The sequence below is a fragment of the Vipera ursinii genome, assembly GCF_947247035.1.
Source record: "Vipera ursinii genome assembly, chromosome: 12".
Classification (NCBI taxonomy): domain Eukaryota; kingdom Metazoa; phylum Chordata; class Lepidosauria; order Squamata; family Viperidae; genus Vipera; species Vipera ursinii.
The window spans coordinates 18,708,550-18,736,335 of NC_139525.1; the positions used below are offsets into that span (position 1 = coordinate 18,708,550).

A 27,786-nucleotide genomic window follows, 5' to 3' on the forward strand; every position below is an offset into this window, starting at 1 on the left:
GATCATTCGTGGTTTTGGGGTGGGGTATCATCAGTACGCTGATGATACCCAACTTTTTCTTTCCACCCCGAACCAACCCAGTGATGCCCTCTCCGTGATGTCCCGGTGCCTGGAGGCGGTTCAGGTCTGGATGGGGAGAAACAGGCTTCGTCTCAATCCCGCCAAGACTGAGTGGCTGTGCATATCGGCATCTCGGGTTTACCAAGTTATTCCATCCTTAATGATGGGGGGTGAGGTGTTACCCCCCGTCGATAGGGCTCGCAACTTGGGCGTCCTCCTGGATTCACGGCTCAATTTTGAAGACCATATAGGAGCCGTGACCAGGGGGGCTTTTGCCCAGGTTCGCCTGGTGCGCCAGTTGCGTCCCTATCTGGACCGAGACGCCCTACGCACAGTTACTCATGCGCTTGTGACCTCCCGTTTGGACTACTGTAACGCTCTCTACATGGGGCTGCCCTTGAAGACCACTCGGAGGCTTCAACTGGTGCAGAATGCGGCCGCGCGAGTTGTAATGGGGGTTTCCCGATACTCCCATGTAACACCTCTACTCCGCGAGCTGCATTGGCTTCCGGTTGCCCTCCGGGTGAAATTCAAGGTGCTGGTTATCACCTATAAAGCCCTACATGGCCTGGGTCCGGGATATCTGAGGGAACACCTGCTGCCGGCATCAAATGCCCTTCGCCCAGTGCGCTCCCACAGGGAGGGTCTGCTCAGGGTCCCGCCGGTAAGAGACTGCCGGCGGGCGACACCCAGGGATAGGGCCTTCTCGGTGGGAGCGCCTGCCCTCTGGAACCAGCTGCCGGTGGAGCTGAGAACTGCCCCCGACCTTCGATCATTCCGCCGGGGCCTGAAGACCTGGCTCTTTGAGCTCTCGGGCCCAGACTGAGGAGGAATTTTTAATTTGGGGTTCTTTTTAATTGACTACAGGGTTAATTTAATATTTTTTAATTTGGTTCTTAATTTTTGTATTTTGGATTTTTTAATTTCCTGTAAACCGCCCTGAGTCCTCAGGGAATAGGGCGGTATATAAATATAACTAAATAAATAAATAAATAAATAAATAAAATCTGTTTTGTTTTTCAGCAGACTGTCAACGTATCCTGCTGCTTCAATTTCTAAAAGGGCAAATGGACATTACTGGGAAGCCCATTGAATTAACAGCAAATTTCCTATTTGCCATAGGCAAAACACAGCCTAGAAGCCCCCATGTAATCTAATTACACAAACGTAATCATTTTAAAATATTGTAGTTTCTTTCTTCTGCCTTTAGCTAGAGTATCATGGATTGATTTACTGCCAATTATACGGAAGATAACCAAATTCAGCCTCTCTGAATTGCACCGTCCTCCCCCACCCCCCTCTTAAGAATACTGAATCTAAGGCAGAAACCTGTCAAGATTATTCTAAGCAGCATGCAAAGCAGACCAACATTGCCTCATCCCATCCAGCCTCCCGTCTGTAATAAAAACAAAATTACTTACTTTAATGATATGAACTCCATTTAGTTTCCCAACATGTTGTTCAATTGTCTGTACGCAAGAACTGCAGGTCATTCCCTCCACATGAACAACAATTGATCTGGCCCCTGATGATGGATCCATTCTTTTATCTTTTTGCATGCCTGAAAATTAGAAAGAAAAAGGTAATGGCACAAATCAAAGACACAAATCAGATCCATTTACACTGAATCGACAGAACATCTACAAAAAACCCCACGGGAACAATGGAGACCAGATATTAGGTCAGACATCAATTCTTTGCCTAGCTTGATTCACGGGGCTGTTGGAAAACAGAAAGAAAAGGGGGTGTTCATTGCCTTGAGCTGCTCAGAGCACAGAAAGAGGCAGAACAGCAATGAAATGAATGTATAAATAAGCAAAGCAAAGGGTGTGGCAAGGGGAGTGTAAATTACACCATCTATTTCCAAAAGTAAGGCATTACAGATGCTAATGAGAAGTAGCCGGGGTGGCTCAAAAGAAGCAAGAACAGAGACAAGGATGACAAGTTTATTCTCACTGGCATGTGGAAAACCCTCAGAGGAGTGGCCCAAATAACAAATGTGGAATATGCAATTACTCTATATGACTAAGCTTTTGTTTACATTAATTCTCAGAGTGACAGTACTCGATCATCCAGAATGTGTAAAGATTTTTATCCAGCTTCCCCTGTGATCTGCAGAACTGAAAGCAGACCTACTCCATGCTTATTGTTCAAGCAAATAATTGGGGATTCTAGATAGCATAGAGTGTGCTTGAGGTGCATACCTGTCTGAGTGTGTTTGGGTATAATTCACTGCAAACCACCTTAGGAACGACACAGCAGAAGTCACTGTCAGGATCTCCATCACTGGTCTGGCGCCTTGCTGGCGCCCTGCCATCAAAGGGGAAGGCAGGGGGGAGGCATTTGGGGCAATCCACACTGTTGTATCTAATGGTGGGAAATGGGGAGGGGGAGCTGACATATGAAGAAGACCACAGCTGTTCCTACCGGTTATGCTGGGCATCTTCAAGGCTGCTTGCTCTGGTGTGAAATTCTAGCAGCCTAAACAACCCAGAGTTTCCCACAACATCTCGGAGATCCCGGATTGGGTGGCAACGGACCGGACATTGCGGGGTGGGATGGGGAACGTTGGGTTTGGCTCTTTGTACTGGTGAGCGGGAACTTCCTGCAACCAACATCTTTAGTAAAAGTTCTGTTCACTTCAATCAACTGCAGTTGAGAGTCTGCTTTCCTGAAATGATTGTCTTGGGCAGGTCTGACAGTCATAATCTAGATTGAATAAAATCCATAACTAAATGTGGATGTGATATTGGGGCATGCTTTCAATTCCTCTCCATTCGGAAGCAGATAAAGATACTCCAACTTTCCTTTGCTAAACAAAAAGTAGGCAGGAGCATTGAGAGTTGTTCTCTAAATCCCCAAATATGGTTCTGATTCAGTAAATAAAGACTGAATATTACCTAGATATTTAATAGTACACATTATAAAATTACTGGAATCAATTTTCCTACTAATCTATGGCTGGTTTCTAAAATTAGCTTGGTAATTAATAGTATACCCCAAACTCTCTCCACAAGATTCAGCAGAACACAGAAATGATAGCAGAAAAAAAAGGTTATTCCTATTCATGATTAGCCATCTCAATAATGATCTAAATAATTTCAATGATGATTTTTCTCAGTTAACCACAAGTACCGGTATCTCTAAGGCAAAGTTTTTTAAGCATTTCCCCTTCACCTGCTGTTTATAGTTTACCGAGTATGAAAGCATCTGTTATTACATAACAATGACTCCAAAATTTTTAAGCTCATTTTAAAAGCAATTACAGATTTAGAATTTTAGCTAGGCAATTAAGCAGCAGGTGCAAATGAAGCTTTAACAAAGGAAGTTTCCATATAAATAAGCCTAACTGGGAAAAAGGTCCAACTAAAGTGCACCGTGGCTGGATTTTTTTTGCGCACATTATATTCAAAACCATGAGAGTGACGTGTTAGGGCTAACCTTTGCACTGGCACTGATCAGAACCCTCTTTTGGCCCAGCCAGTAAGGATCCTTGTTAGGAGGAACAGAAGCAGAGGGTGGGCCGCATGTGCTATCTGAAATGAAATATTTAGATATAAATCTAATATAGGTAGTTCTGATTCAAACGAAACTAACTGGGACAGGAATTTCTGTCCTTAAATGACGTGGTCATCAAGCCTGCTCTCCTATGACCAGGCACCATTATTAGTACATTAAGCCAAGGCCTCCCCGACCTCCAACTTCCTCGCTGATTAGGCTTGTGGGACACTGGCAGGGTAGACTGTAAATCATGATCCTGTGGCACTTGGAGATCTGGGCTGGTTGCCAAGGGATCCCAAGCACAGCGGTGCTGTTGAGACAGCTGGAACTGCCACTCATTAAGCATTATCACAGGTTTGGCCCCGAAAAAGTGACATTGCGTGAGGAGCCCCTGCAAATAAACTCCTTTCATGAGGTGACTAGACGAAGCAGAATTTGGATGGGCCCGACTGCCTGTCAGAAGGGAGGCTGCATAGTCGACTTAGACAACCATTTGTTTAGTGATTGTCAAAGTTACAATGGCGCTGAAAAAAGTGACTGATGACCGGTTTTCATACAGCCATTGCAGCATCCCGGTGCTCACATGATCAAAATTTGGACACTTTGTTAACTGGTATGTATTTATGACGGTCGCCGTGTCCCAGGGCCGCGTGTTCCCCTTTTGCAACCTTCTGACAAGCAAAGTCAATGAGGAAGGGTGATTCACTTTACAATTATGTTACTAACTTAGCAACTGCAACAACCCACATAACAACTATGGCAAGAAAGGTCACAAGACAGGGCAAAACTCACTTAACAACTGTCTTGCTTGGGGCTCAATTGCAGTCATAAATCAAGAACTACCTGTATGTTCTCTCCAAATGACAAAGCAGCACCAGACCGTTGGACTTCAGCTCCATTCAAGAGAAACTCTTGGCAACTTTAATATGTGTAGACGTCATTCCCCATCCCACTTGCCTTAAGATGCACGGGGCCTGACTCCCAAAATTCCCCAGCTGGATTTCTGGGAGCTAAGACACCTTAAAGTTGCCAAGGTTCAGAAACAGGCTTCTTTTTAAAAAGTTCAAAAGGACTGGGTAGCTGATAAAAACAAAGGCAGGCTAGAGATAAAATTATAAGAATTGTTTGAGTATTTCCGTGACTCGAGGAATGTTAGGTACAATGTAATTATATATAATTCACTGAACCTAACCAGGGACCAGGCACATATTTTCAGAACTCTCTGGAGAAAAGAGAAAACAATTTTCACAACAGAGTCAAATCTAACCGAGCCCTTTAAATAACATGGGGAGTAAATCAGAATTTCTTCAATTTAGACCTGCACAAATAATATTCAAGCAAAGACCCCCTGCTTTACTTCCTGTTTTGCTATCATGCTAGAATCATATTCAACTTAAAGAAGATCTCATCTAGATAAAAAGGGACTAAATCTTATGGTGTAATAACCAGAACTCACAAAAGTCAACAAAAATTAAACATTACCCCAGTTTCACCCCACCTCCAAAATTTATTTATATAAATATATATATGTATATGTGTGTGTGCACGTGCATATACTCCATGCTCCTCCTTAAAAACCCACACGATCACTTAACAATCACAACTGGGAGAGCCAGGATCGCAGCCACTCAGCAGTCACATGTACTCTTGCTTAACAATCACTTTGCTCAACAACCAAAATTCCAGTCCCAATTTGGTTGTAGTTGAGGACTATGTAGTTAGTTATAATCTAGATCAGGCATGCCAAACTGCTGGCCCATGGGCTGGATGCCTCACACCGAAACCGTGCCCACCCCTTTGTTGGCAATGGGGGAAAAGTCGAGACATATTGTGCGATGTCACGAATTTGACATGCCTGATCTAGATGTAATAACTTTAAATTGCGCAGAGCCCTTTCAGGGAAAGCAACTGTTTTACATGGGGGAAAACCCTGGAGGACCCTTGGATTGTCAGTAGGGGTACGATTAGCTTAAAAAGGCAAAATATCTGATTTCCTATATTCTAGCATCTTTTCTTCCACAGCAAATGCCTGCAGAAACCTACAAGTAGGACACTGACCATTTAATATACTTATAAATTGCTTGTGCAAATTTATATTACATTTCAAAAGTTAGAAACAATAAAGAAGAAAACAAACGTGTTTATCCAGAAAAAACCCAACATGCTAAAAAAACAGCAGAAATTTGGCAACTGGAGCTTGCTGTGAGGCATCCCAAAATGATGATTAAGACACAAGGTTTTCATTTCTATCACTTTACTGTTTACTGTTTTATTTTTTTTAATAGTTATTAGTTTTACTGTTGTTGTATACTGCCCAGAGTTGCTTAAATGAGTGGCCATGTTAATAAATAAAAACAATAAAATACTGTTCTTCCCTGAAAATAAGACCGGGTCTTGTTTTTTTGCCTCCAAGAGGCACCAGGTCTTACTTTCAGGTGGTGTCTGTGATACTCACCCGCCCAGCCGGTCCATTTTTCTGACCGAAGGAGCAGCTGCATTCCGGCCTGCATTTTGCAGTCAGGCCTTTCCAGAAGGCCACTGCAGCCAAGTAGTTCTTGCAGAACTGAGCTATGGATTGAATCCATAGTTCAGTTCTCCGCTGCAGTGGCCTTCCGGAAAGGCCCGACTGCAAAATGCAGGCCTGGGGACGCCGCAGAAGTGGGCCGCTGAGGAGAGGCCTGGCTGCAAGATAAGTGGGTGTGGGGCACGTGGAGCCACTCCACCCCCCACCCTTGCTTGATTTTTAGGTGTGCCTTGCCCCAAAACTAGGGCTTATTTTGGGGGCAAGGCTTTTATTAGGCCCATCACCCAAAATCAAGCTAGGGCTTATTTTCGGGGTAGGCCTTATTTTGGGGAAACACGGTAGGGCCCCTAATTCCAGGCCTGGGAATAAAGCCAGGTTTCATGCTTGATATCAGGTGAAAGTTGCCCAGATCTCTGGGGACCTGCGGCACCAAAGGACAAATCTGGTAGTGGAGAAAGACTTCTTAGGTCCGAAAAGAAGGCCCTGGAGCATGCCCATTCTACCTGACTCTACTGGGCAGACAGAAACCATATGAGAAAAATTATCCCTTGAATAACCAGGTCCTGTGCTATGAAGGGCTTCATAGGTGGTAACCAACAGCTTGAATTGCACCCAAAAGCCAACTGGTAATCAAAGCAGCTTGCGGAGCAGTGGTAACAGATGAGGGTATTGTGCTGCTCCCGTCAGCCCCATGCCACTGGGCATGAGTAATAATCTAGGAGTGGGCACAACCGTATTGTGCAAAAGCCCTCCTGACATCAGCTGCCACTTACTCTTGAGCCCTTGGCTGCATGTTTGTTTATTGTTGCACAAACAGAATTAGACAAAATAGATTTTCAGAGCAAGAGAATGAGTTTTCATGGCTTCACAAGTGTGGCAACTTTTATTTTTTATTATTTATTTTATTTTTCCCAGAAGTCAGACATGGACACCTGTTAATATAAAGTTCAACATTACATCTCCAACACATTTGTGGTTATAGCAAGGAAGATGTGCAGGCAGAAGCAAGGAGGACAAAGCATTAAAGAACACAGGGTTGAGCTACATTTTGTAAGATTTGGGGTAAACGAGAGGAATCCCAAGGGGGGAAAATGCCAATTTCTTTAAAAATGGGGTCAGCAGTACTTTTGCCATGGGCACCTGCAAGGACAGATGGACATTTCTCTCTGCTAATATGGAGGAGAAGAACAAATATTAACAAAAGTTAATGATCTATTATGCCCAATATTCAATATTCCTTAAGGGGTTCCCAAAATTAATATGTCAAAATCACACCATGTTTGCTACCATGTAGTACTTAAAGTACTTATAGAAAAACAAAATCCAGAAAAAAAAAGTGACTTGTCTCCTTACTAGCCAAGAATATGGTGGAAACCCCCATTCCCAATCTTGGATTAGAAAAAACATGGAAAATGTGTTTGTAGGGGGGATTAGTGCTTTGATTTAGGAGACAGCTAATGCTGCCTTACCTGAGGGCACGAGGCCATTGTCCTTCAATGCACTATCCTTTGTTGGAGGCATCTCTTGAAATGTGACTACCTTGGGTATCCTCCTGGATTAACAGCTCCTTCTATGCCCAGTTTACGGCAGCTATTTTATTTCTCATAGGTCTATGCAGATGCAATCTCAAGACTCTTGGCAGCTAACAAAGTATAAAAAGACAATAAAAATAGATAAAATGCAACTTGAGTGCCAGGTGTGGCCCCCAATGGACTAAGAAGCCCCAAGGACAGGGACTGACTCACATCCACATCACCACAAGCTTGGACACCTGGAACACTCTGCCTTTGAAGCTGCCTTCACAGACAACCTGGAATCTGCAGGTGATACAATGCAGCAGCCACAGTGAGAGAATTATTATGCCTATTCTGTGGTCATGGCACTTGCTACCAATATCTTTCTGAGTCAGCTCCAAGGTACTGGGCTACAATCTATAAAGCCCTGCAGAACTTGGCTTCAGGAGACCAACTCTCCTGAGGGGAATCCATCCAACTTGTTTGCAGTCCCACCCCTACAAAATTCAAGTGGATACCCCTCTCTCTATTGGTTTCCCACACTACAAAATAGCAAGAGCACTTAGACTTATATACTGCTTCACAGTGCTTGACAGCCCTCTCTAAGTGGTTTATAGTTAGTATATTGCCCCCCAACAATCTGGGTCCTCATTTTACCAACCTTGGAAGGATGGAAGGCTGAGTCAGTCTTGAGATGGTCAAGATCGAACTGCCAAACTGCAGGCAGCCGGCAGTCAGCAGAAGTAACCTGCAGTACTGCATTCTAACTACTGCAATGGTTATGAATGGATGTGAAAGTACTCTCTTTTCTGATTTTCAACAATTGTGAAAACAAGCCTTTGAAGCCAGATTTTAATAAGAATTTTTATTGTGATAGGATTGGTGTTTTCTTTGGAGTTGCTGAAGTCTCATTATTTTGTTACTTCTATTTATAGCTTTTAATCCTATTACTCAAAATTGTCCAGAATCTAGGGAGCTGGACAATACATAAGTGCAAATAATAACACTAGCAATAGCACTTAGACTTATATACCACTTCATAGTGCTTTACAGCCCTCTCTAAGTGGTTTACAGAGTCAGCCTATGGCCCCCCAACAATCTTCATTTTACCGACCTCGGAAGGCTGAGGCAAACTTCAGCTGGTTAGGCTCAATTAATATAAGTAATTAGTAATGTAAGTATATACACAAGGATTTTCTCATGAAACACAAATCACCTATAGCAAGTGTAAAGGAGATAAATAATGCCATTATCAATTTACAGCTTGTTTTGTTACAAACAGATTTGAGTTCAAAGCTAAAATGTGTATACACACACACACACACGTTTCTTTTAACATATAAAAAACAAGAAAAAAGGAAACAGTCCACTAAAGAGAGAAGATGGCAAGGAAGTAACAGACAGTAGATAGAAACCAGAGCTGCTTAACTCATTCTTTGCATAGCCCAATCTATCAAAAACATAACTGTAGAAGACAGACTAGAAATAAAAATTAAAATAAACAAGAAAATGACTAGAAAACATCTGTATAATAATAATAATAAATAATAATAAATTATTATTATTATTATTATTATTATTATTATTATTATTATTATTATTAGTAGTAGTAGTAGTAGTAGTAGTTGGAAGGGACCTTGGAGGTCATCTAGTCTAATTCCCTGCTCAGGCAGGAAACCCTATACCATTTCAGGCAAATGGCTGTCCAGTCTCTTCTTAAAAACCTCCAGTGTTGGAGCATTCACCACCTCTGGAGGCAGATTGTTCCACTGGTTAATTGTTCTCACTGTCAGGAAGTTTCTCCTTAATTCCAGGTTGCTTCTCTCTTTGATCCATTTCCATCCGTTGCTTCTTGTCCTGCCTTCTGGTGGTCTGGAGAATAGCTTGACTCCCTGCTCTTTGTGGCAGCCCCTGAGATATTGGAACACTGCTATCATGTCACCCCTCATCCTTCTCTTCATTAAACTACACATACCCAATTCTAGCAACCGTTCCCTATATGTTTTAGCCTCCAGTCCCCCAATGATCTTTGTTGCCCTTCTCTGTACCCTTTCTAGAGTCTCAACATCTTTTTTACATCGTGGTGACCAAAACTGGATGCAGTATTCTAGGTGTGGCCTTACCAAGGCATTGTAAAATGGTATTAGTACTTCACATGATCTTGATTCTATCCCTCTGTTAATGCAGCCTAGCACTGTGTTGGCTTTTTTGGCAGCTGCAGCACACTGCTGGCTCATATTGAAGTGATTGTCTACTAGGACTCCGAGATCCCTCTCACAATTACTACTATTGAGCAAGGTAGCACCTATGCTATACCTGTGCATTTGATTTTTCCTGCCTAAATGTAGAACCTTACTTATTTCACCATTGAATTTCATTTTGTTAGATAGCGCCCAGTGTTCGAGTCTGTCCAGATCCTTCTATATCTTAAGCCTATCTTCTGGAGTATTGGCTATTCCTGCCAGCTTGGTGTCGTCTGCAAATTTGATGAGTTCCCCATCTATCCCCTCATCCAAATCATTGATGAAGATGTTGAAGAACACTAGGTCCGGAACAGAGCCCTGGGGCACCCCACTACACACTTCCATCCATGTAGTTCCATTGAGGACCACACGCTGAGTATGGCCTGTCAGCCAGCTACGAATCCATCTGGTGGCGATGCTATCTAACCCACATTTTTCTATCTTATCAATTAGTAGGCTGTGATCTACTTTGTCAAATGCCTTACTGAAGTCCAAGTAAATTATATCTACAGCATTCCTCTGGTCCACTAATTTTGTCACTTGATCAAATAATGCAATAAGATTTGTCTGGCATGATCTGTTTTTGACAAACCCATGTTGGCTTTTAGTGATAACTTTGTTTGCATCAAGGTGTTCGCTGATTTGTTGTTTGATTATCTTTTCCAGAATCTTCCCAGGTATTGAGGTCAGGCTGATCTTGATGAATACAAATCCCCAGGACGTGATGGATTATCTCCCAGAGTTCTAAAGGAGCTGGCAGATGTCATCTCAGAACCACCATACCATATCTTTCAAAAATCGCAGAGCCCCAGCGGAACAACCAGAGGATTGGAAAGGAGCTTCAAAAAAGTGGGGAAAAACAAACCCAGCCTAACATCAATACATGGGAAGATACTGGAAAAAATAATCAAAAAATAGATCTGTGACCATCTAGAAAAAGTTGGGTTTGGTAAAAACACTTCATGCCAAACCAATCTTATTTCCTTCTTTGACAAAGTGACTAAACTAGTATACCAACGAAATTTGGTCGACATAAAATACTTAGGCTTCAGCAAGGCATTCAACAAAGTAGACCACAACGTACTTTTTAGTAAGCTAAACAAATGGGAGACAGACAGCATCATCATCAGAACCATACTGGAGGAGTAGTCCTTAATGGTACTACATCTGCATGGAGGGAAGTAAGCAGTGGGGTACCAAATGGTTCTGTTTCAGGCACAGTACTCTTCAATATCTTCATCAATGACTTAGATGAGGGAACAGAAGGGGAACTCATCAAATTTGCACATGACACTAAGCTGGCAAAAATAGCCAACACCCCAGAAATCAACTTGTGTGAGTGGCGGGCTGGTGGGCACTCATGGGTGTGAGTGCCAGCCTGCTGTTGATGCAGCCCAGTTCCTCTTCCTCTCCCCCCCCCAAAGCCAGGCCACCAAGCTGCAAAGGTTGGGGACTGCTGGACAAAAGACCCCCCCAGGTCCCTTCCAGCTCTATTCTGATTGATTGGTTGAGACATGAGTCTACAGCTGAAACAGGCTGTATTTCTTCTTGCAATATTGCATACATGAAAACTGCATAAAACATTCAAAAGTAGCAACTTTCAAGGACTCTGAATTCCAAATCTGCATTTGTGTTCCAACTTTTTGCTATGGTTTTGCAAAAGTGCATTACATTACAAATCCTACTGCTTGTTTATGATTCACACAAGAAATACTCTACAAAAACAGGTGCACATAAGAAAACATAGGTAAATCTTATTTCCAGCTAAACCAACATCTTCTGATTGCCTTTCCCCATAAATGTAAAGAAAATGAGGTATAACCTAATTTCCAACTGTACCACACTATTTGCAGCTTTTATAATCCAATTTATGTAAGATGATTTACAACACAAAGGAAAACCTTTAAAATAAAATAATAAATGTACAATAAACTGAATCACAGAAGTATAGTATAGGTATAGGTCCTCCTGCTTGAGCAGGGGGCTGGACTAGAAGACCTCCAAGGTCCCTCCCAGCTCTATTCTATTCTATCCTATTCTATTCAAACTATCTTAAAACAAAGACTTAAAAGGTTGGATTTTTAATACAAAAGTATTTTTCTGGCAGGGAAGTGATCATAAGCACAGAGGACATTCTGCCTCAATCCTCCCTTCACTCAGCAAGGCCATTTAGCCATTTTAGACCTCCATCTGGATTCTACCTTCTGGGAGGGGATCCTTGAGATTCGTGGCTTCAGCATAACCTCAGGACCAAAGCCAGGCAAGCACTCTCCCAGTCTGAACTGATTTGACATCAATTCAATGTAAAGAAATCACAAGAGCATGCATCCAAGAAAGTGAGAGGGTTGAACCAAAGGAGTGGAGCTATTGGAGGAGATACCCAAGTTCAGTGTTTCTCAGCTTTATCAACTTTAAGATCAACTTCAATTCCCAGAATTCCCCAGCCAGATTAAATTCAATCAGATCCATGCTGAGAATTTCTCTTCTTCCTGGGTAAATTTTTTAACTTTTCTGGAGAAGGACTCTGTTAAGCAGTTAACAGTGCTTAACATGTCAAGCTTGGCTTCTTAGAAAAAACAGAAAAAGGAAAATGACTGAATTCAAAGAACATCAAGGAATGAGAATAAAGTGAGACAGCAGATGAGAATATAAGAGCAGGTTAAAAGATTTCTCTAATTAAAATAAAAAAATACAAAAAACCGCAAAAAAAGCAGCTGAGCTAAGCGGTTGTAGCTTAATTAGCGGTTGTAGCTTAATTACCATAGTAGGACTACATTTTATTAATGCTTATATACTGGTTCCATGTTTAAATAAAGACAGCAAGGCCTATCTACCAAATTGCTTTGCAACAGACATATAATGTAGAAATTTGCTTAAATAAAATCAAAAAGATGCTCCTCTAATAAATTTTAATAACCTCCGATGCTGTTTTCGCAGGGCCTGGATCATCAAATATGACGCAATATTACACTGGGGGAAAAAAGAAAAAGTGCCTTCAAAGTTTCTCATCATGCAAGTATAAAGAAGGAAAAAAGATGTTTCTTCAGTCTTCCTTTGCACATGAATGCAGATTGCCTTCCAAAATTAAATGCATGTTTAAACATGGTTTAATACTTCATGTATTTCAAAGCACTTTTCTACATATTGCTGCATCCGTGTAGTCTAAAAAACAGAAACAGGGAAGGAAGGAAGGAAGGAAGGAAGGAAGGAAGGAAGGAAGGAAGGAAGGAAGGAAGGAAGGAAGCAACGTTTCAACCAAGCCAAGGTTTGCATTTAGGAAATGCAGGGAAGGAAAAAAGCTGCCGCAATGGGAAGAACAGGGCACGGTCTGCAAAAGGATCTCAGTACAAAGGGCAGGATCAGAAAAGCAATAATCAGGCAAGTCCAGAGGCATTTCCTTTCTTCCCCTTGAAATAGGAGACTTCTTATCTCCAACTACTTTGAAAACACCCTCCAAAGACGACAAACCATTTGCCACTTGGAATGACGAGGTCCCTGCCCCCCCCCGCCCCCCCCGCCGGGAGACTCAGACCCCGAAAAGACACGAAGCCTCCTTTCAGACGGGCGCCCTGCGACGCCCCGACTCGGCAGCCCGCAGGGGGATTCTGGGAGCTGCCGTGCCCTCCTCTGGAGGATGCGCGCTTCTCTCTCCCCTCGCCAGGAAGGCGGCTTCGGACACCCGAGGCACCCGCGGCGCCCCCCGACGGGGCTCCCTCGCCCCTTACGGCCCGAAGACCCCGCCAACGCTCCCGCAAGAAGCCAGGCTCTTCCCCGGGCAGGAGCCCCGCTCGGCTTCCCCCAACCTCTGCCCCGCTCGGCTACCTGAGCCGCGGCCCGTCCGCCGCCGGGCCCTTCCCTCCTTCTCTGCCCAGCGGCTCCGCCGGCTCGGCCACGCCCTCCCCGGAGGCCACGCCCCTCCGCGCGGCGGTTGCTACGCTCTACACTCCGCCCCAGGAAAGCGGAAGAGAGCGGTGTCACGCGGTGGGGAAGGGAGTCAGGTGACGGGGAAGCGGCCCGCGGGGGTCACGTGAGCGGGTGCAGCCTAGAGCCGTCGTCCCCTACAGAGGGAGCCCGTTGGCAGCGCGTCGCTTTTAGAAGAAAATAGCAAGGAAGCGCAAGGCGGCCCACCCCGGCCCACCCCAAGGAAGCCCCTCTGGAGCCAGATTGCTTTCACAGCCTCCCACTGGAAGAAAATGTGCAGTAGCAGCTATCAAAGAGCAGCCATCAAGAGTTTCTAAAAAGGGGAGACATCCCAGCATTCCTGGGAGAGGAAGAATAGTATCCCAGACCTCCTTAGGGGGGAAAAGGTGAATATTGGTGATAGGTTCAATTTTTATGTATTTTAACTTAACTTATTGTTATAGTTTTGGGGCATCTTGTTTAATCTTTTTTTAACTTTTGTACTTTTGTTTTTTAACATGTATTGCCCTGTTCACCGCCCTGAGTCCTTCGGGAGAAGGGCAGTATACAAATATAATTAAATAAATAAATAAATAAATAAATAAATAAATTCTTTGGGGAACACAAACTATACTTTGCAGGCCGAAGAGTCAATCTAGAGAGGTATGTTGTCTCCCTGGAGCAAATCAAAGACATCACTGAGAAACTTACTAAAATAACCCCATGGATTACTACCCCTTTCTTTTCCTATACATGGGGACCAATAACACAACGAATCTAAAAACAGTAGCAAGATTAACGAACAGCAAGGGAAGTAAGTGGTGTTTTTATCTATACTTCCAACAAAAGGTCAACATCCAATGAGGGAGCAAAGGATTTTAGAAATGAACCACTGCCTCAAAAGCTGGTGTCATCAAAAGAACTTTGGTTTCCTAGACCATGGTCTGCATTACCTACATGATGGTGTACTGGCAAGGGATGGAGTGAACCTCAGAAGAACTGGAAAGAATATATTCAGAAAACGACTGACTCATCAGAAGGGCTTTAAACTAAAATTGAGGAGGGAGAGGGGACAGAGTTGCTCGAGGTCTTGCAAGATATATATTTGAATCATAAAGAAAAGCGCATCAAAGGGGCTAGTTCTGCCTGCACTTGTTCAAACCTTAAGATCAAATGCATACCAAGCCAGAATTGAGAAGATGACATCCTCATCAGCCATTGAGTCGTGCCTGACCCTTGGTCACTCTATGGATCAGCAGTCTCCATGCCCCTCTGTCCTGCATTGCCTCCTTGAGATCCACTGTGATCATCCCAGTGTCATCTTTTATAGTGTCCAGCCAGTGAGGACTAAGGTGGCCCCTTCTCCTTTTTCTGCTGATTGCTCCCAGCGTGAATGACTTTTCAAGTGAGTCAACTCTCATATTACGAAAGAATGACACCCTCTGTTAGGCAATCTTGGCTTCAAGTGATATTTTTGCTTTGTTATTTTTGCTCTTATGGGATGCATAGTAGTTGCTTCTGTATCACAGTTCAAAAGTGTCCATCCTTCTCCTGTCTGCCTTTTTCAAAGTCCCAGGTTTCGCAGCCATAAGTAGCAACTGGAAAAATTATTGGGTTAACTAATCTGCATTAGGTTGTGAGGCTGATGTCTCTACTCCGAATCCGACCGGTTGCAGTTAAGAATCTATATTAGGTCTTATCTCGCAGCGATGAGGGCAGCGAGGTGCAATTACTTCTCTGCCCTCATCGCGTCCGCAGATAATCGCCCGGCCGCCCTGTTTAGGGTGACTCGCTCCCTCCTTAATCAGGAGGTGAGGGAGGATCCCTTGCAGGGTCGTGCCGAGGAGTTTGGTCAACATCTGTCGGATAAAATCGCTCGGATTCGGACCGGTTTGGACTCCAGCTGGGCAGAGTCTGATGATCAGGACACGGGCGGTCTTGTCAATGTTATCTGGGAGGAGTTTGATTCTGTGACCCCTGATGAAGTGGACAGGATTATGGGGAGGTTGAGCTCCACCACATGTTTATTGGATCCGTGCCCTTCCTGGCTGGTTTATGCAGCCAGGGAGAGGACACGAGGCTGGTTCCAGGCGGTGATATCTGCTTCTTTGAGTGAGGGTAATTTCCCCACCGTCTTGAAGGAGGCGGTGGTGAGACCTCTCCTCAAGAAGCCTGCCTTGGACCCAGCTGTATTGAACAACTTTCGTCCAGTCTCCAACCTTCGCTTTCTTGCGAAGGTTGTTGATCTGGTCCTGGATGAAGCGGATTATCTGGACCCGTACCAATCGGGTTTCAGGCCCGGGTACAGCACGGAGACGGCATTGGTCGCTCTGGTGAATGATCTCTGGAGGGCCCGGGATAGGGGATATTCCTCTGTCCTGGTCCTATTAGACCTCTCGGCGGCTTTCGATACCATCGACCATGGTATCCTGCTGCGGCGTCTCAGGGGATTGGGAGTGGGAGGCACAGTTCTTCGGTGGTTCTCCTCCTATCTCCTGGGACGCTCGCAGTCGGTGTTGGCAGGGGGGCAGAGATTGGCCCCTAGGTCTCTCGTTTGTGGAGTTCCTCAGGGTTCGGTTCTCTCGCCTCTCCTGTTCAACATCTACATGAAACCGCTGGGTGAGATCATTCGTGGTTTTGGAGTTGGGTATCATCAATATGCTGATGATACCCAACTTTTCATTTCGACCCCAAACCACCCCAGTGATGCCCTCGCTGTGATGTCCTGGAGGCGGTTCGGGTCTGGATGGGGAGGAACAGACTTCAACTCAACCCTGACAAGACTGAGTGGCTGTACATTCCGGCATCCCGGGACATTCAAAACGTTCCATCACTTTCTATGGGGGGGTGAGTCTTTACCCCCCGTAGATAGGGCTCGCAACTTGGGAGTCCTCCTGGATGCACGGCTTAGCTTAGAAGATCATGTAGTAGCCGTGACCAGGGGGGCTTTCGCACAGGTTCGCCTGGTGCGGCAGTTGCAGCCCTATCTAGACCGGGATGCCCTGTGTACGGTCACTCATGCGCTCGTGACCTCTCGTCTTGACTATTGCAATGCTCTCTACATGGGGCTTCCCTTGAAGACCACTCGGAGGCTCCAACTGGTACAGAGTGCGGCCGCGAGAGTTGTCTTGGGAGTTTCCCGGTACTCCCATGTTACACCTTTGCTCCGCGAGCTGCATTGGTTACCAGTTGTCTTCCGGGTGAGGTTCAAGGTCTTAGTGATGGTTTTTAAGTCCTTACATGGCATGGGTCCGGAATACCTCGGGGACCACCTGCTGCCGGCGTCGACTCCCCTCCGCCCCGTGCGTTCCCACAGAGAGGGCCTCCTCAGGGTGCCTCCAGTCAGAGAATGTCGGCTGGTGGCCCCCAGGGGGAGGGCCTTCTCTGTGGGCGCTCCGGCTTTGTGGAACCAGCTGCCGGTTGAGCTCCGGATGGCACCGGATCTCCGCTCCTTCCGTCGCGGGTTAAAGACCCATTTATTTGAACAAGCTGGCCTGGCCTGATGGGGAATCACTTAGGGTTTTAATATTTATATATATTTTTTATTGTTTTTTATTGTGGGCAATAATTTAATTCTTTTTTAACTTTTGTACTTTTGTAGTTTTAAGATATGCCCTGTTCACTGCCCTGAGTCCTTCGGGAGAAGGGCAGTATAAAAATTTAATTAAATAAATAAATAAATAAATACTTCCAGATGTTATTCATGCCAGATACTGCAGTTCTTCCAAGTGTTACATGCCTTCTGATCTCAGACAGCAACAGACAACAAATGCTGCCTCCGAAAAGAAGCTAAAGAAACAGTGGACTATCTGATTAGTTGCTGCAAGAAAATCACATAGATTGATCACAAGCAAAAAGGCATGCCAAAGTAGCAACAATGGTGCATTTGGAAGATCTGCAAGAAATACCATTTGCCTGCAAGCAAGAACTGTTGGGAACATAAAACTGAGAAAGTAATAGAGAATGAAGAAGCTAAAATTCTGTGGGACTTTAGAATTGAAACAGATAAGCCCTTGCTACATAACAGCCCAGACAAAAAAATCTGGATAGTGGATATTGCTATAGCTGGAGAGAGCAGAATAGAAGAGAAAGAGCTGGAGAAAATAACAAAGACTTGCAAATAAAAGCAGAACAATTGTGGCAAAAGCAAGCAAAGATAGCAACAATAGTAATAGATGCCCTGGGTGTAATCCCAATACAACTAAAGCACAATACAACTAACGCCATCAGCATTGACAAAATCACCATCAGTCAGTCACAAAAAGCAGCTTTACTTGGATCAGCTTACATCAGGCGTGTCAAACTGCCAGCCTGTGGGCCGGATGCATCACCATGAAACTGCGCCCTCCCCATTGCTGGCAATGGGGGGAAAGTCATGATACGTTGCGCGACATCGCGAGTTTGACATGCCTGGCTTACATCCTGCAACAGTATCTTTAACACCATCTAACAGAACATCTATCCTGGGTCCTTGGGAAGGACTTCATAGGTGGATAAAACTAAATCCAGTCTAAAAATCTGGCTAACTGCACACACACACAAAAATCATACTGTAGATCAGAATGTCTCAAACTTTGCATTTTTAAGATATGTAGAGTTAAACTTTCAGAATTCTGGGACTTGAGGAACCCAAAGGCAGGGGAACCAACTGCGCTGCTTGCCATCTGGTATCCGAATCACCTGGGCCCTCATCAAGATAGCTTTTATCCCAATTGTTCTGAGGAGTTTGGGGAGATAAAAAAATGGAAACCAAGGAAGACAAGAATCAAAACTGCCCATCTTGGGAATGAGCTCAGGGTAGAGGATGCAGCTTCTGCTCTGTGGTTGCCTCACCAGTTTTTCAGCCAAAGCAACTTGCTTAGAGAGACAAATGTCCTTTTACAGAGAGGCAAGGCAAGGGAGGTCCCCTACCTGATCACCTTAACAGTGATGTTATGGTGCAGCTGTTTGTTTATTCAATATATATAGTTGTCCATGACACAATCATAATTCTGGGCAGTTCACAAAATTCAAACACAAAAATGTAGCAAAAATTATATCACAAACACAATGGGGACACATTAAAAACAGGGTTTTCATGGGGTTTGAGATTATGAAACTACCGTATTTTCCGGCATATAAGACGACTTTTTAACCCATGAAAATCATCTCAAAAGTTGGGGGGGGATCGTCTTATACGCCGGAAAAAAAAACAACAAATCAGTCGAACGTCCCCGTTCTTGCAAAGCTGGGCCCCCCCCGCGCAACCGAGCTATCTCCGGCGCGGCTCCGGGACATGGCTGGGCGGGAGCGTCGGGCGGCTCTCCCCACGCGAAGGCGGCGCTGCCCGTCGGCTCTTGTCCGTCGCAGAGGAGGCGAAGGCCCGACTGGCCCCACCGGCCCTCCCGCTGCTCCCGCGCTTCTGCCGCCCCCCGAGGCGCAGCGTTTCCTGGGCGGCAGGCAGCGCCGGAGGGCAGCCACCATCCCGCCACGGCCGGCACCCCTCCTGCTTCCCCGCCCTGCGTCTCCCATTCGGCGCAGGGCGGGGCAGCTCCGCCTGCAGCCTCTTTTTCATGTGCCGCTTCCCTCTCACCGTCGGCCGAGGCGCGCTCGGCCCGGGCTCCCGGTCCCTCTTCCCGGCCGGCTTCCCGCCCTGCCCCTCATGTTGCTGAGCCGGCGGCTGCTGCTGCGCGTGGGGCTGCTGGCCGTCTTGCAGGCGCTGGGCCGTCCTGCCGCTGCCCAAGGGGAGGGCCTCGCGCCTGCCAGACTCACCTGTCACCAGCACCGCTCTCCCCCCCGCGGGGATGCGCTTCCGCCGGGCGGTGCTGGCCGAGACGAGCCAGCAGGCAGCCGCCGTGAGCCTCAGGGTGCCTCCTCAGGGTGCCTCCGATCAAAGAATGCCGATTGGTGGCCCCCAGGGGGAGAGCATTCTCTGTGGGCACGCCAGACCTATGGAACCGCTTACCAGTCGAGCTCCGGATGGCCCCCGACCTTCACTCCTTCCGGCGCGATCTCAAAACCTTCTTTTTTGAACAAGTTGGCCTGGTCTGACGGGATGGGGTTGGATTTTTTATAATTAGTTTTAATTTTTAATATGTATCAATTACTACGGGCATAGTTGTTTAATCACTTTTTAATTTTTGTATCCTGTTTTTTATTATGTATTGCCCTGTTCACCGCCCTGAGTCCTTCGGGAGAAGGGCGGTATACAAATTAAATTATTAAATTAAATTAAATTTTCAAGACCATTTGGAAAGTCAAATTATTATTTTATCCCACCTTTACTCTTTTGTATAAATAACTCACGGTTGTGAACATAATACTCCTATTTTTCCCACGACAAGTTTGAGTAGGTTGGACTGAGAGTGGCTGGTCCGAGGTCACCCAGCCATCTTTCTTACCTAAGGCAGGATTAGAACTCACAGTTTCTTGGTTTCTAGCTGGGTGTCAGGTCTGCCACTACATCTACATTGTAGAATTTTAAGCATGACTTTACTAGCATGAGAAATGAGTGCAATGGTGCAATTTTAATTTTACTTTAACTTAATATGAAAATTTTATCATCGGGTTTTAGAGTTTTAGTGAAGCCAATTGCAAAATATGGCAGGACATAAAATAAACAAGCAGATATTATTACACAGCTTCCAAGTTCAGCTTATGGTCACTCACTCAGTCTGTTGGGGCAGATTTGGCAAACCCCCCCCTTGCTTTATAACTGGGCTTTCCAGATAGATGTGGCTAGAAAAGATAAGATACAGTCCTGGTCAACCACCAAGAAATAATTAGGGAGAGGAACAAATCAATTCCAACTGAATACTAAGGCATCCCAGGTTCTTTGGAAAACAAGGGACCAGTGAATTTAAAGTTAACTCCAACATTTTACTAGTCATAATGTACATTTGTTCTTTCTCACACATCCCCTCATCCATACAAACCTATGTCAAACTACCAAGTCTGGATTAAAAAAATGATTCAAGGAAGGACCCCTTTTTACCCCCAGGTTTTTGCTTTTATTAGCTGGGATTGGATTTTTTCCCATGTGCTGAGGCCCAACATCCTTTGACTTGTTCAGGTAATTTATTTTTCATTTAATGACTTGTTTCGTTCTTATCTACTTTCCCAAAGGAATCTTTTAGACATTTTGTCAACTTTGCTTTATATGCTTGCTTCATCTTTAGATCATGGTAGCTTCAATCTCATCTCAGCCTTATGTGTGCCTTCCTCACCCACAACCTCCTTTCCTGCATGATTGCACCAAATATCCCTTTTTTATTCTTCCAATTGGCCTGATTCCATATATTTCCCAATTTTTTTGCTCTGTTCTGGGCAGTTCAGGTAGGTCACAATTAGTGGAAAATTTGACTTAGTGCTATTTGTAAATTGATACCAGGTAATGCTTGAATCAAATTTCAGTTAGTGCAAGGCTAGCACATGGTCAGTTGAGAAAAGCACATGCAATTGTTTGTGTAAAAGGTTCCATGTGAGGAAGGCCCAGCAAAGGCTCTTTTTGAGAAAATAGAACAGATATGCCTTGGGTATGGACTTATCTTTTTACTGTAATATAGTATTTTGTCAAAATAAAAATATATGGTTAAAATTTTAATTGTCTACTTCCATCAAGCTAAAACCATTACCTTATTTTCCATAGAAATATTACTTCAAGTAGTGCAAATCCAAATAATGCAAACTTTTTGTGTAATTAATTGCACTAATCAAGATGCATTTATTATCTTTTCTTAGGTCTGCTTTCCATTCAGTCTTTTGGGAAATGATGTCAGGTTCCCAAAACCAAAAAAAGACACACTATGATTCTTCCAAGCAAATTTTTTTATTGTTCTTACTTCAAAAATCTTGCAAACTAAAGCATGCTGCCACCCCCATAGAGCATTTACTCTCAGAACTATTAAGGAAGAGCTGTCTTCACCCTCTTTCTCTCACACAAACTATCTGAATGGAGTTGTTACTTGCTCCTCTGGAATGCACTCCCCTCCCCTCTGGAAATCTGAACTACATTCAATCACACATGTATGATAATGCATGTACGTGTAACATCCTGCAATGCTGGCTGGCGACCCCCAGGGGGAGAGCCTTCTCTGTGGGCGCGCTGACCCTCTGGAATGAACTGCCCCCGGAGCTGTGGACAGTCCTGACCTTCGGTCCTTCTGCCGTGACCTGAAGACCTGGTTGTTCCAACAAGCGGGCCTGAACTGACTACGGTTTTTAATTAGGCTTTTTACTGGGTTAAATTGTCCCGTAATTTTGCATTTATTAATTCTTTTTTAAAAAAATTACTCTGTTTTTTAATTTTTATTGTTGTGAGCCGCCCTGAGTCCTCAGGGAGAAGGGCGGCATATAAATTTAATCAAATCAAATCAAATCAAAACCCCAATTTAGTTGGCTACCAATTTTGCATTACAAGAGTATATGCAACATTATGATTCCACATCTATTTTCAATACTTTTATTATATCACACATAGCACAGAAGAGTGCCAGATAAGGGTGGCACAAATACAGCTCAGATTACTTCCCAACTCCCAGAAGGGTCATGAAGTCACTTCTAGTCTTCTCTCCATTCTTTTGGAGTAAGTCGGCCAACTGGAGAGAAATTCCATGCAATTGGAAGCTGAGTACAAGCCTGCAAGAGTGATCAGAAATTAACCATAATCATTGCAGCAATTCTGTTCACACATCATATTTACCCACAGCTGATGACTCAGCCCAAGTGCTTGAACTGACACAATTAAGCCCATTTTAAGAGGCAAACCCAACAACTGAACGAAGGGTAGAGTTCTTAAAACTGCTCTGAAGTCTGCCCAATACTTACATAAGCCCAAGTGCCAATAGCAAACGCCACCCCAGAAATGAGAATGAGATTGCCATACTTGTCGTGGAAATCAGGTTCAAGTTTGCGGTGAGCCTGTCTCCTCACAGTATGTTGAATGCCACGGGCTGGAATACAAAGATGTCTCAGTTGAAAAGCAGCTCACCAATCAATCAAGCAAACTGACATGAAGCACATATTGTTGTTATCCTGCTTTTGCGGCTGACTATACTAAGCTTTGAAATTCAATTAATGGGCAATCACAGCGGGACTGGGCTACTCTCCTCCTTCTCTGGCATTTTTTAACTTGAGGCTGGCTGCTTTTTATATTTTCTAATTTTGAAGCTGAGTTCAACATTTATAATCAGACCTAAGGTTAGCTGACTTGCTTACTGTGACAGGCACGTTCACAATATTTGTGCACGAACCCTTAACATACATAATTATGCAAACCTATTTTTATTAAATATTTCAGTGGAAAATCTCTGTGTTTTCTTCAAGAAAAGAAATGCCCAATTTTTATGGTCAGCCATACCAGGAGGAAGGACCTAAGTCCAGCTTCTAAGCCTCCGCCTAGCATCCATTTGGAGCATGGACTGCTTCATAAAGAGCAGGTGCCAGGGAAGAGGGGTGCCCAGGCCTTTTTGAATTGAGCAGGCTAGGCAAGCACAGCCCACAGTTGGTCCTGAAAGCTCTGCGCCTTTTTGTACCAACAGGGAATATCTGCAGGCTGAAGCACCAGCGTGACCTGAAGGTCCAGATCTGGGGCTATTCCATCTTTGACCTTGGATGGGGTGATACTTCTCCCTTCAAAGTTGGTATGTGATGGGGGGAGGAGGAGGAGGAAGGGAGGGGGACTGGCAGCTCCTGCTTGAAAAACATCACTTGTGGCCAGGAAGACACAACTCCATCAGCAGCACTTCTCCTAGGCAGGGGAGCGGGTGCCTCCAGACGCTCTGCAACATGCCCCACATGGGGTTGCCCTTCAAGACCCCTCAGATGCAGCCTGGACAGTCTCGGGCAGGCACCGGGGCTGGCTCTGCCCATGGCGAAGCCCTCCCTGGCCAGGGCCCGGCGAGCGGAGGGGCTGCCGCAGGTCACCCATCGGACCCCTGCCCCCCCCGGGAAGCGGCTCCCTCCGCGGGGCGGGCAGGGAGAGCCTGCAAGGGCCCCTCCCGCCCTGCCCTCGCCCAGCCCGGACGGGTCCTGCCGGAAAGGTTTGGGTTGGGGGCGGCCGCCCAGGGCCATAAAAGGGCACCGCCTTTATCATCACCGCCCGGCTCGGGCTGACTCGGCCTCGGAGAGGCCCCCCGGACGGCTGACTTCCCAACGAAGGCGGGCCGAACCGGGCGGTTTAATAGGGGCCGGTAAGCTAAAAATCAGCTTCTTTTTCGCTGCAAGAGCCGGTCGGATGCCGAGGAGTCGGCAAAGGCAGCGGTAGGCTGCAAATAAGAACGAGGGTGGCACAGGCACACCATGCAACTAGTCCTCATTGAGGCGCACCCCTTCCCGCCTCATGTGTCGGCTTGCCGAGGGGAGCACACTCACCCGAAAGGCCCAAAGCTCTTCGCGCCAAAGGAAACATCGCTCCGCCTCTCCCCGAAAGCCCGACTCGCTTCTCCGGTCACCTCACCGGGGAAGAGAAGAACGAAATGGCCGCTGCGTCGGACGCCACACTCTTGCGCCCTCCGCGGGGCGGGGAGCGGTGCATCCTGGGAGATGTAGTCTGGCAGGGAAAAGGGGCGGCGGGGCGCCGGAATCGCAAAGGGAAGCGAACCGCGGCGCGTGAGGGGGCTCCGACCGGCGCACGTTTCGGACCCGGCTCGGAAGACCCGCGTCGCCCGTCAGCGCCGCGCCTCTCCGCCGCGCAGCCCTGGCGGAGTCTTCAAGGGCCCCGCCAGAGCTCCTTCTCCGCGCCGTCAGGATGGCCGAGTGGTCTAAGGCGCCAGACTCAAGGCGAAGAGCCTTCTCAAAGGACGGGGCGTTCTGGTCTCCGAATGGAGGCGTGGGTTCGAATCCCATTTCTGACAGGCTTCGTTTTGGGGTCGGTTTCGCGACCGTTCCGGGGAGGGAGAGAGGGAGGGAGGGAGGGCGGGCGCTTATTACTGCAAGCAAAGGGGGAAAGGCCTCCCCGCGGAAACAGCGCCTCCCCGCGGAAACAGCGCCTCCCCGCAGAGCGCAAAAGAAATTGTTCGCGCAGGCGCCCCAGGACCCGGCGGGGCTTCCCCTCTCCCGAGACGTCGCTCCCTGCCCCGCGAGGAAGGCCGAGTTCCACAGTCATCCGGCTGCACCTTATGGCAGTTTTGCCAAAAACAGGCACTTCTGGTTTTCAGCAAAACTGTACCATAGTGAATAATGGACTTAAGGATGACTGCAGCATTTATTTTTGTACTTAAGATCTCAGCGTTGGCTTGACCACTGCCACAAAAAATGCTTTAAAATTGGGTGAGTTACATGACAGACCCAATTTATCACCGCAGGCTCCATTACCGTTGTAAGTCAAGGACTGCCTATATATAATGATGCTTAAAACATTAAAAAATAAAAACATAAAATTGGGGGGAAATAACTACAATCTAGATCAGGGGTCTTCCAACATGGCCCTTTTAAGACTTGTGGACTTCAACTTCCAGAATTCCTCAGCCAGCGTGCCTGGCTGAGGAATTCCACAAGTCATAAAAGGGCCAAGTTTGAAGATCCTTGATTTAGAGCCATGGTGGTGCAGTGGTTAAAATGCAATATTGCAGACCAGCTCACTGCTCATTCCATCCTGACCAGCTTAAGGTTGACTCAGCCAGCCTTCCATCCTCAGAGGTTGGTAAAATGAGGACCCAGATTGTTGGGGGCAATACGCTGACTCTTACGAGAGGGCTGTAAAGCACTGAAGAGGTGTGTATATATACGTAAGTCTAAGTGCTATTGCTATTGTTATGTAACATCATACAACCTGGGATCCACAAGTTTCCAGGGCTTTCCAGAAGGCTAACTGGGATGGGGCCAGTTTCACCTGGGATGGGGAATGGGGAACGATGTTCTGGGGCGAGGTTTACAGCAGAAAAGACAGGTCTTCTAGGTCCCATCTGAACTATCTTTGCCTGGTATGCAGGGAATGGAAAGAAGTTCAAAAGCTGGATAAACCACAGGAAAGGCGTTAGTTCAGTAAGTCATGGTTCTGATCATTATGGTTCATTATAGCTGTTAACATCCAGCCAAACTGTATCTCCTTCATCTCAGCTGGACAGCTTTTGACCAGAATCCAGTGGACCATGTTCTCATGTAATTATCATTTATTATTTTGTATCCATTATTCACTTATATGGGATTGGGCTATAGCCCTTTAAACACAGTGGAATATCCTAATGATATATAAGATCACTTTGTTAAAATTCAGTGGTGGAATGATGCTATTCCCACTATTTGACTGGATTTACACAAAATTGTTATTTTAAGTAGAAAAGACATTTTAAAAAGAACTTCCCAAGCATGTTAAAAAGTGTTAATATTTCACGGGGTTTATTTTCACTTTGTCATTTTAAATATACAATTAGACAACACATAAGCTGGTGGGTTACCCTTTCAGAGATATTTTCTTACCAGATTCTCAGTCCTTTCAACCATGGCAGAACTTCTTCAGACGTTCTTCACAGGAAATTCAGAGATATATCTGCCTTGAAAATTTGTTCTTGTTGTTAGCTGCGAAGTCGTGTCCAACCCATCGCGACCCTATGGATAACGTTCCTCCAGGCCTTCCTGTCCTCTACCATCTTCTGGTCCATTTAAGCTCACGCCTGCTGCTTCAATGACTCCATCCAGCCACCTCGTTCTCTGTCGTCCCCTTCTTCTATTGCCCCCAATCTTTCCCAGCATTAGGCTCTTCTCCAGTGAGTCCTTCCTTCTTATCAGGTGGCCAAAGTATTTGAGTTTTAGCTTCAGGATCTAGCCTTCTAAAGAGCAGTCAGGGTTGATCTCCTCTAGGACTGACCGGTTTGATCGCCTTGCAGTCCAAGTGACTCGCAGGAGTCTTCTCCAGCACCAGAGTTCAAAGGCCTCAATTCTTTGGCACTCAGCCTTTCTTATGTTCCAACTTTCACAGCCATACATTGCAAATGGAAAAACCATAGCCTTGACTATACGCACTTTTGTTGACAGGGTGATGTCTCTGCTTTTTACTGTGCTGTCTAGATTTACCATGGCTTTCCTCCCAAGGAGCAAGCGTCTTTTAATTTCTTGGCTACAGTCCCCATCTGTAGTGATCTTGGAGCCCAGGAAAATAAAATCTGTCACTACCTCCATTTCTTCCCCATCTATTTGCCAAGAATTGAGAGGGCCAGATGCCATGATCTTGGTTTTCTTAATGTTAAATTTCAACCCAACTTTTGCACTCTCCTTCTTCACCCGCAAAAAGAGGTTCTTTAGTTCTTCTTCACTTTCTGCCATTAGAGTGGTATCATCTGCATATCTTAGGTTGTTGATATTTCTCCCGGCAATCTTAATTCCAACTTTTGATTCATCTAGCCCTGCCTTTCTCATGATGTGCTCTGCATATAAGTTAAATAGGCAGGGCGACAGTATACAGCCTTGCCGGACTCCTTTCCCAATTTTGAACCAATCGGTGGTTCCGTGTCTAGTTCTCACTGTTGCTTCTTGGCCCGCATATAGATTTCTCAAGAGACAAATAAGATGGTCTGGTATGCCCATCTCTTTAAGAACTTGCCAGAATTTGTTATGATCCACACAATCAAAGGCTTTAGCATAGTCAATGAAGCAGAAGTAGATGTTTTTCTGGAACTCTCTAGCTTTCTCCATGATCTAGCGTATGTTGGCAATTTGATCTCTAGTTCCTCTGCCTCTTCAAAGTCCTCCCTGTACTTCTGGTAGTTCTCGATCCACATACTGCTGGAGTCTAGCTTGTAGGATTTTAAGTATAACTTTACTAGCATGAGATATGAGTGCAATGGTGCTATAGTTTGAACATTCTTTGGCACTGCCTTTCTTTGGAATTGGAATGTAAACTGATCTTTTCCAATCCTGTGGCCACTGTTGAGTTTTCCAAATTTGCTGGCAAATTGAGTGTAGCACTTTTGCTGCATCGTCTTTTAAGATTTTGAATAGCTCAGCTGGAATACTGTCACCTCCACTAGCTTTGTTGTTGCTCAGCTTTTCTAAGGCCCACTTCACTTCACATTCCAAGATGTCTGGCTCAAGGTCAGTGACCACCTCATTGTGATTATCAGGGACATTA

General features: G+C 45.4%; 2 protein-coding genes across 3 annotated transcripts in view; both read right to left on the minus strand.

The window, feature by feature from the left end:
* ATP7A (ATPase copper transporting alpha) overlaps positions 1-13,705 on the minus strand; it is a 51,754-nt gene extending 38,049 nt beyond the window's left edge. The window contains exons 1-4 of one of the 2 annotated variants that reach the window (XM_083372302.1): positions 13,665-13,703; positions 7,831-7,902; positions 7,555-7,727; positions 1,482-1,621 (exon numbers count right to left, since the gene is read on the minus strand). In XM_083372302.1, the coding sequence (XP_083228428.1) occupies positions 1,482-1,621; positions 7,555-7,606 (192 nt within the window). In that variant the 5' untranslated portion in view covers positions 7,607-7,727; positions 7,831-7,902; positions 13,665-13,703. Of the gene's footprint in view, positions 1-1,481; positions 1,622-7,554; positions 7,728-7,830; positions 7,903-13,664 lie in introns of both variants that reach the window. The other variant, XM_083372303.1, reaches the window with a different exon arrangement.
* An 8,326-nt stretch (positions 13,706-22,031) lies between these two features.
* Positions 22,032-24,336, minus strand: COX7B (cytochrome c oxidase subunit 7B). The gene is made up of 3 exons (XM_083372282.1): positions 24,093-24,336; positions 22,548-22,672; positions 22,032-22,358 (listed from the first exon to the last, which is right to left on the minus strand). The coding sequence occupies exons 1-3, from the start codon at positions 24,127-24,129 to the stop codon at positions 22,281-22,283; spliced, it is 240 nt and encodes a 79-aa protein (XP_083228408.1). The 5' UTR covers positions 24,130-24,336; the 3' UTR covers positions 22,032-22,280.
* Positions 24,337-27,786: the final 3,450 nt, after the last annotated feature.

Excerpts from the sequence above, each read along its gene's own strand:
- COX7B (XM_083372282.1), bottom strand. The coding sequence starts at position 24,129 with ATGTTTCCTTTGGCGCGAAGAGCTTTGGGCCTTTCGG. Across the intron at positions 22,673-24,092 it reads AAGAGCTTTGGGCCTTTCGG|CCCGTGGCATTCAACATACT; the intron begins GTGAGTGTGCTC and ends TTTGTATTCCAG. Across the intron at positions 22,359-22,547 it reads CTATTGGCACTTGGGCTTAT|GCTTGTACTCAGCTTCCAAT; the intron begins GTAAGTATTGGG and ends TCACTCTTGCAG.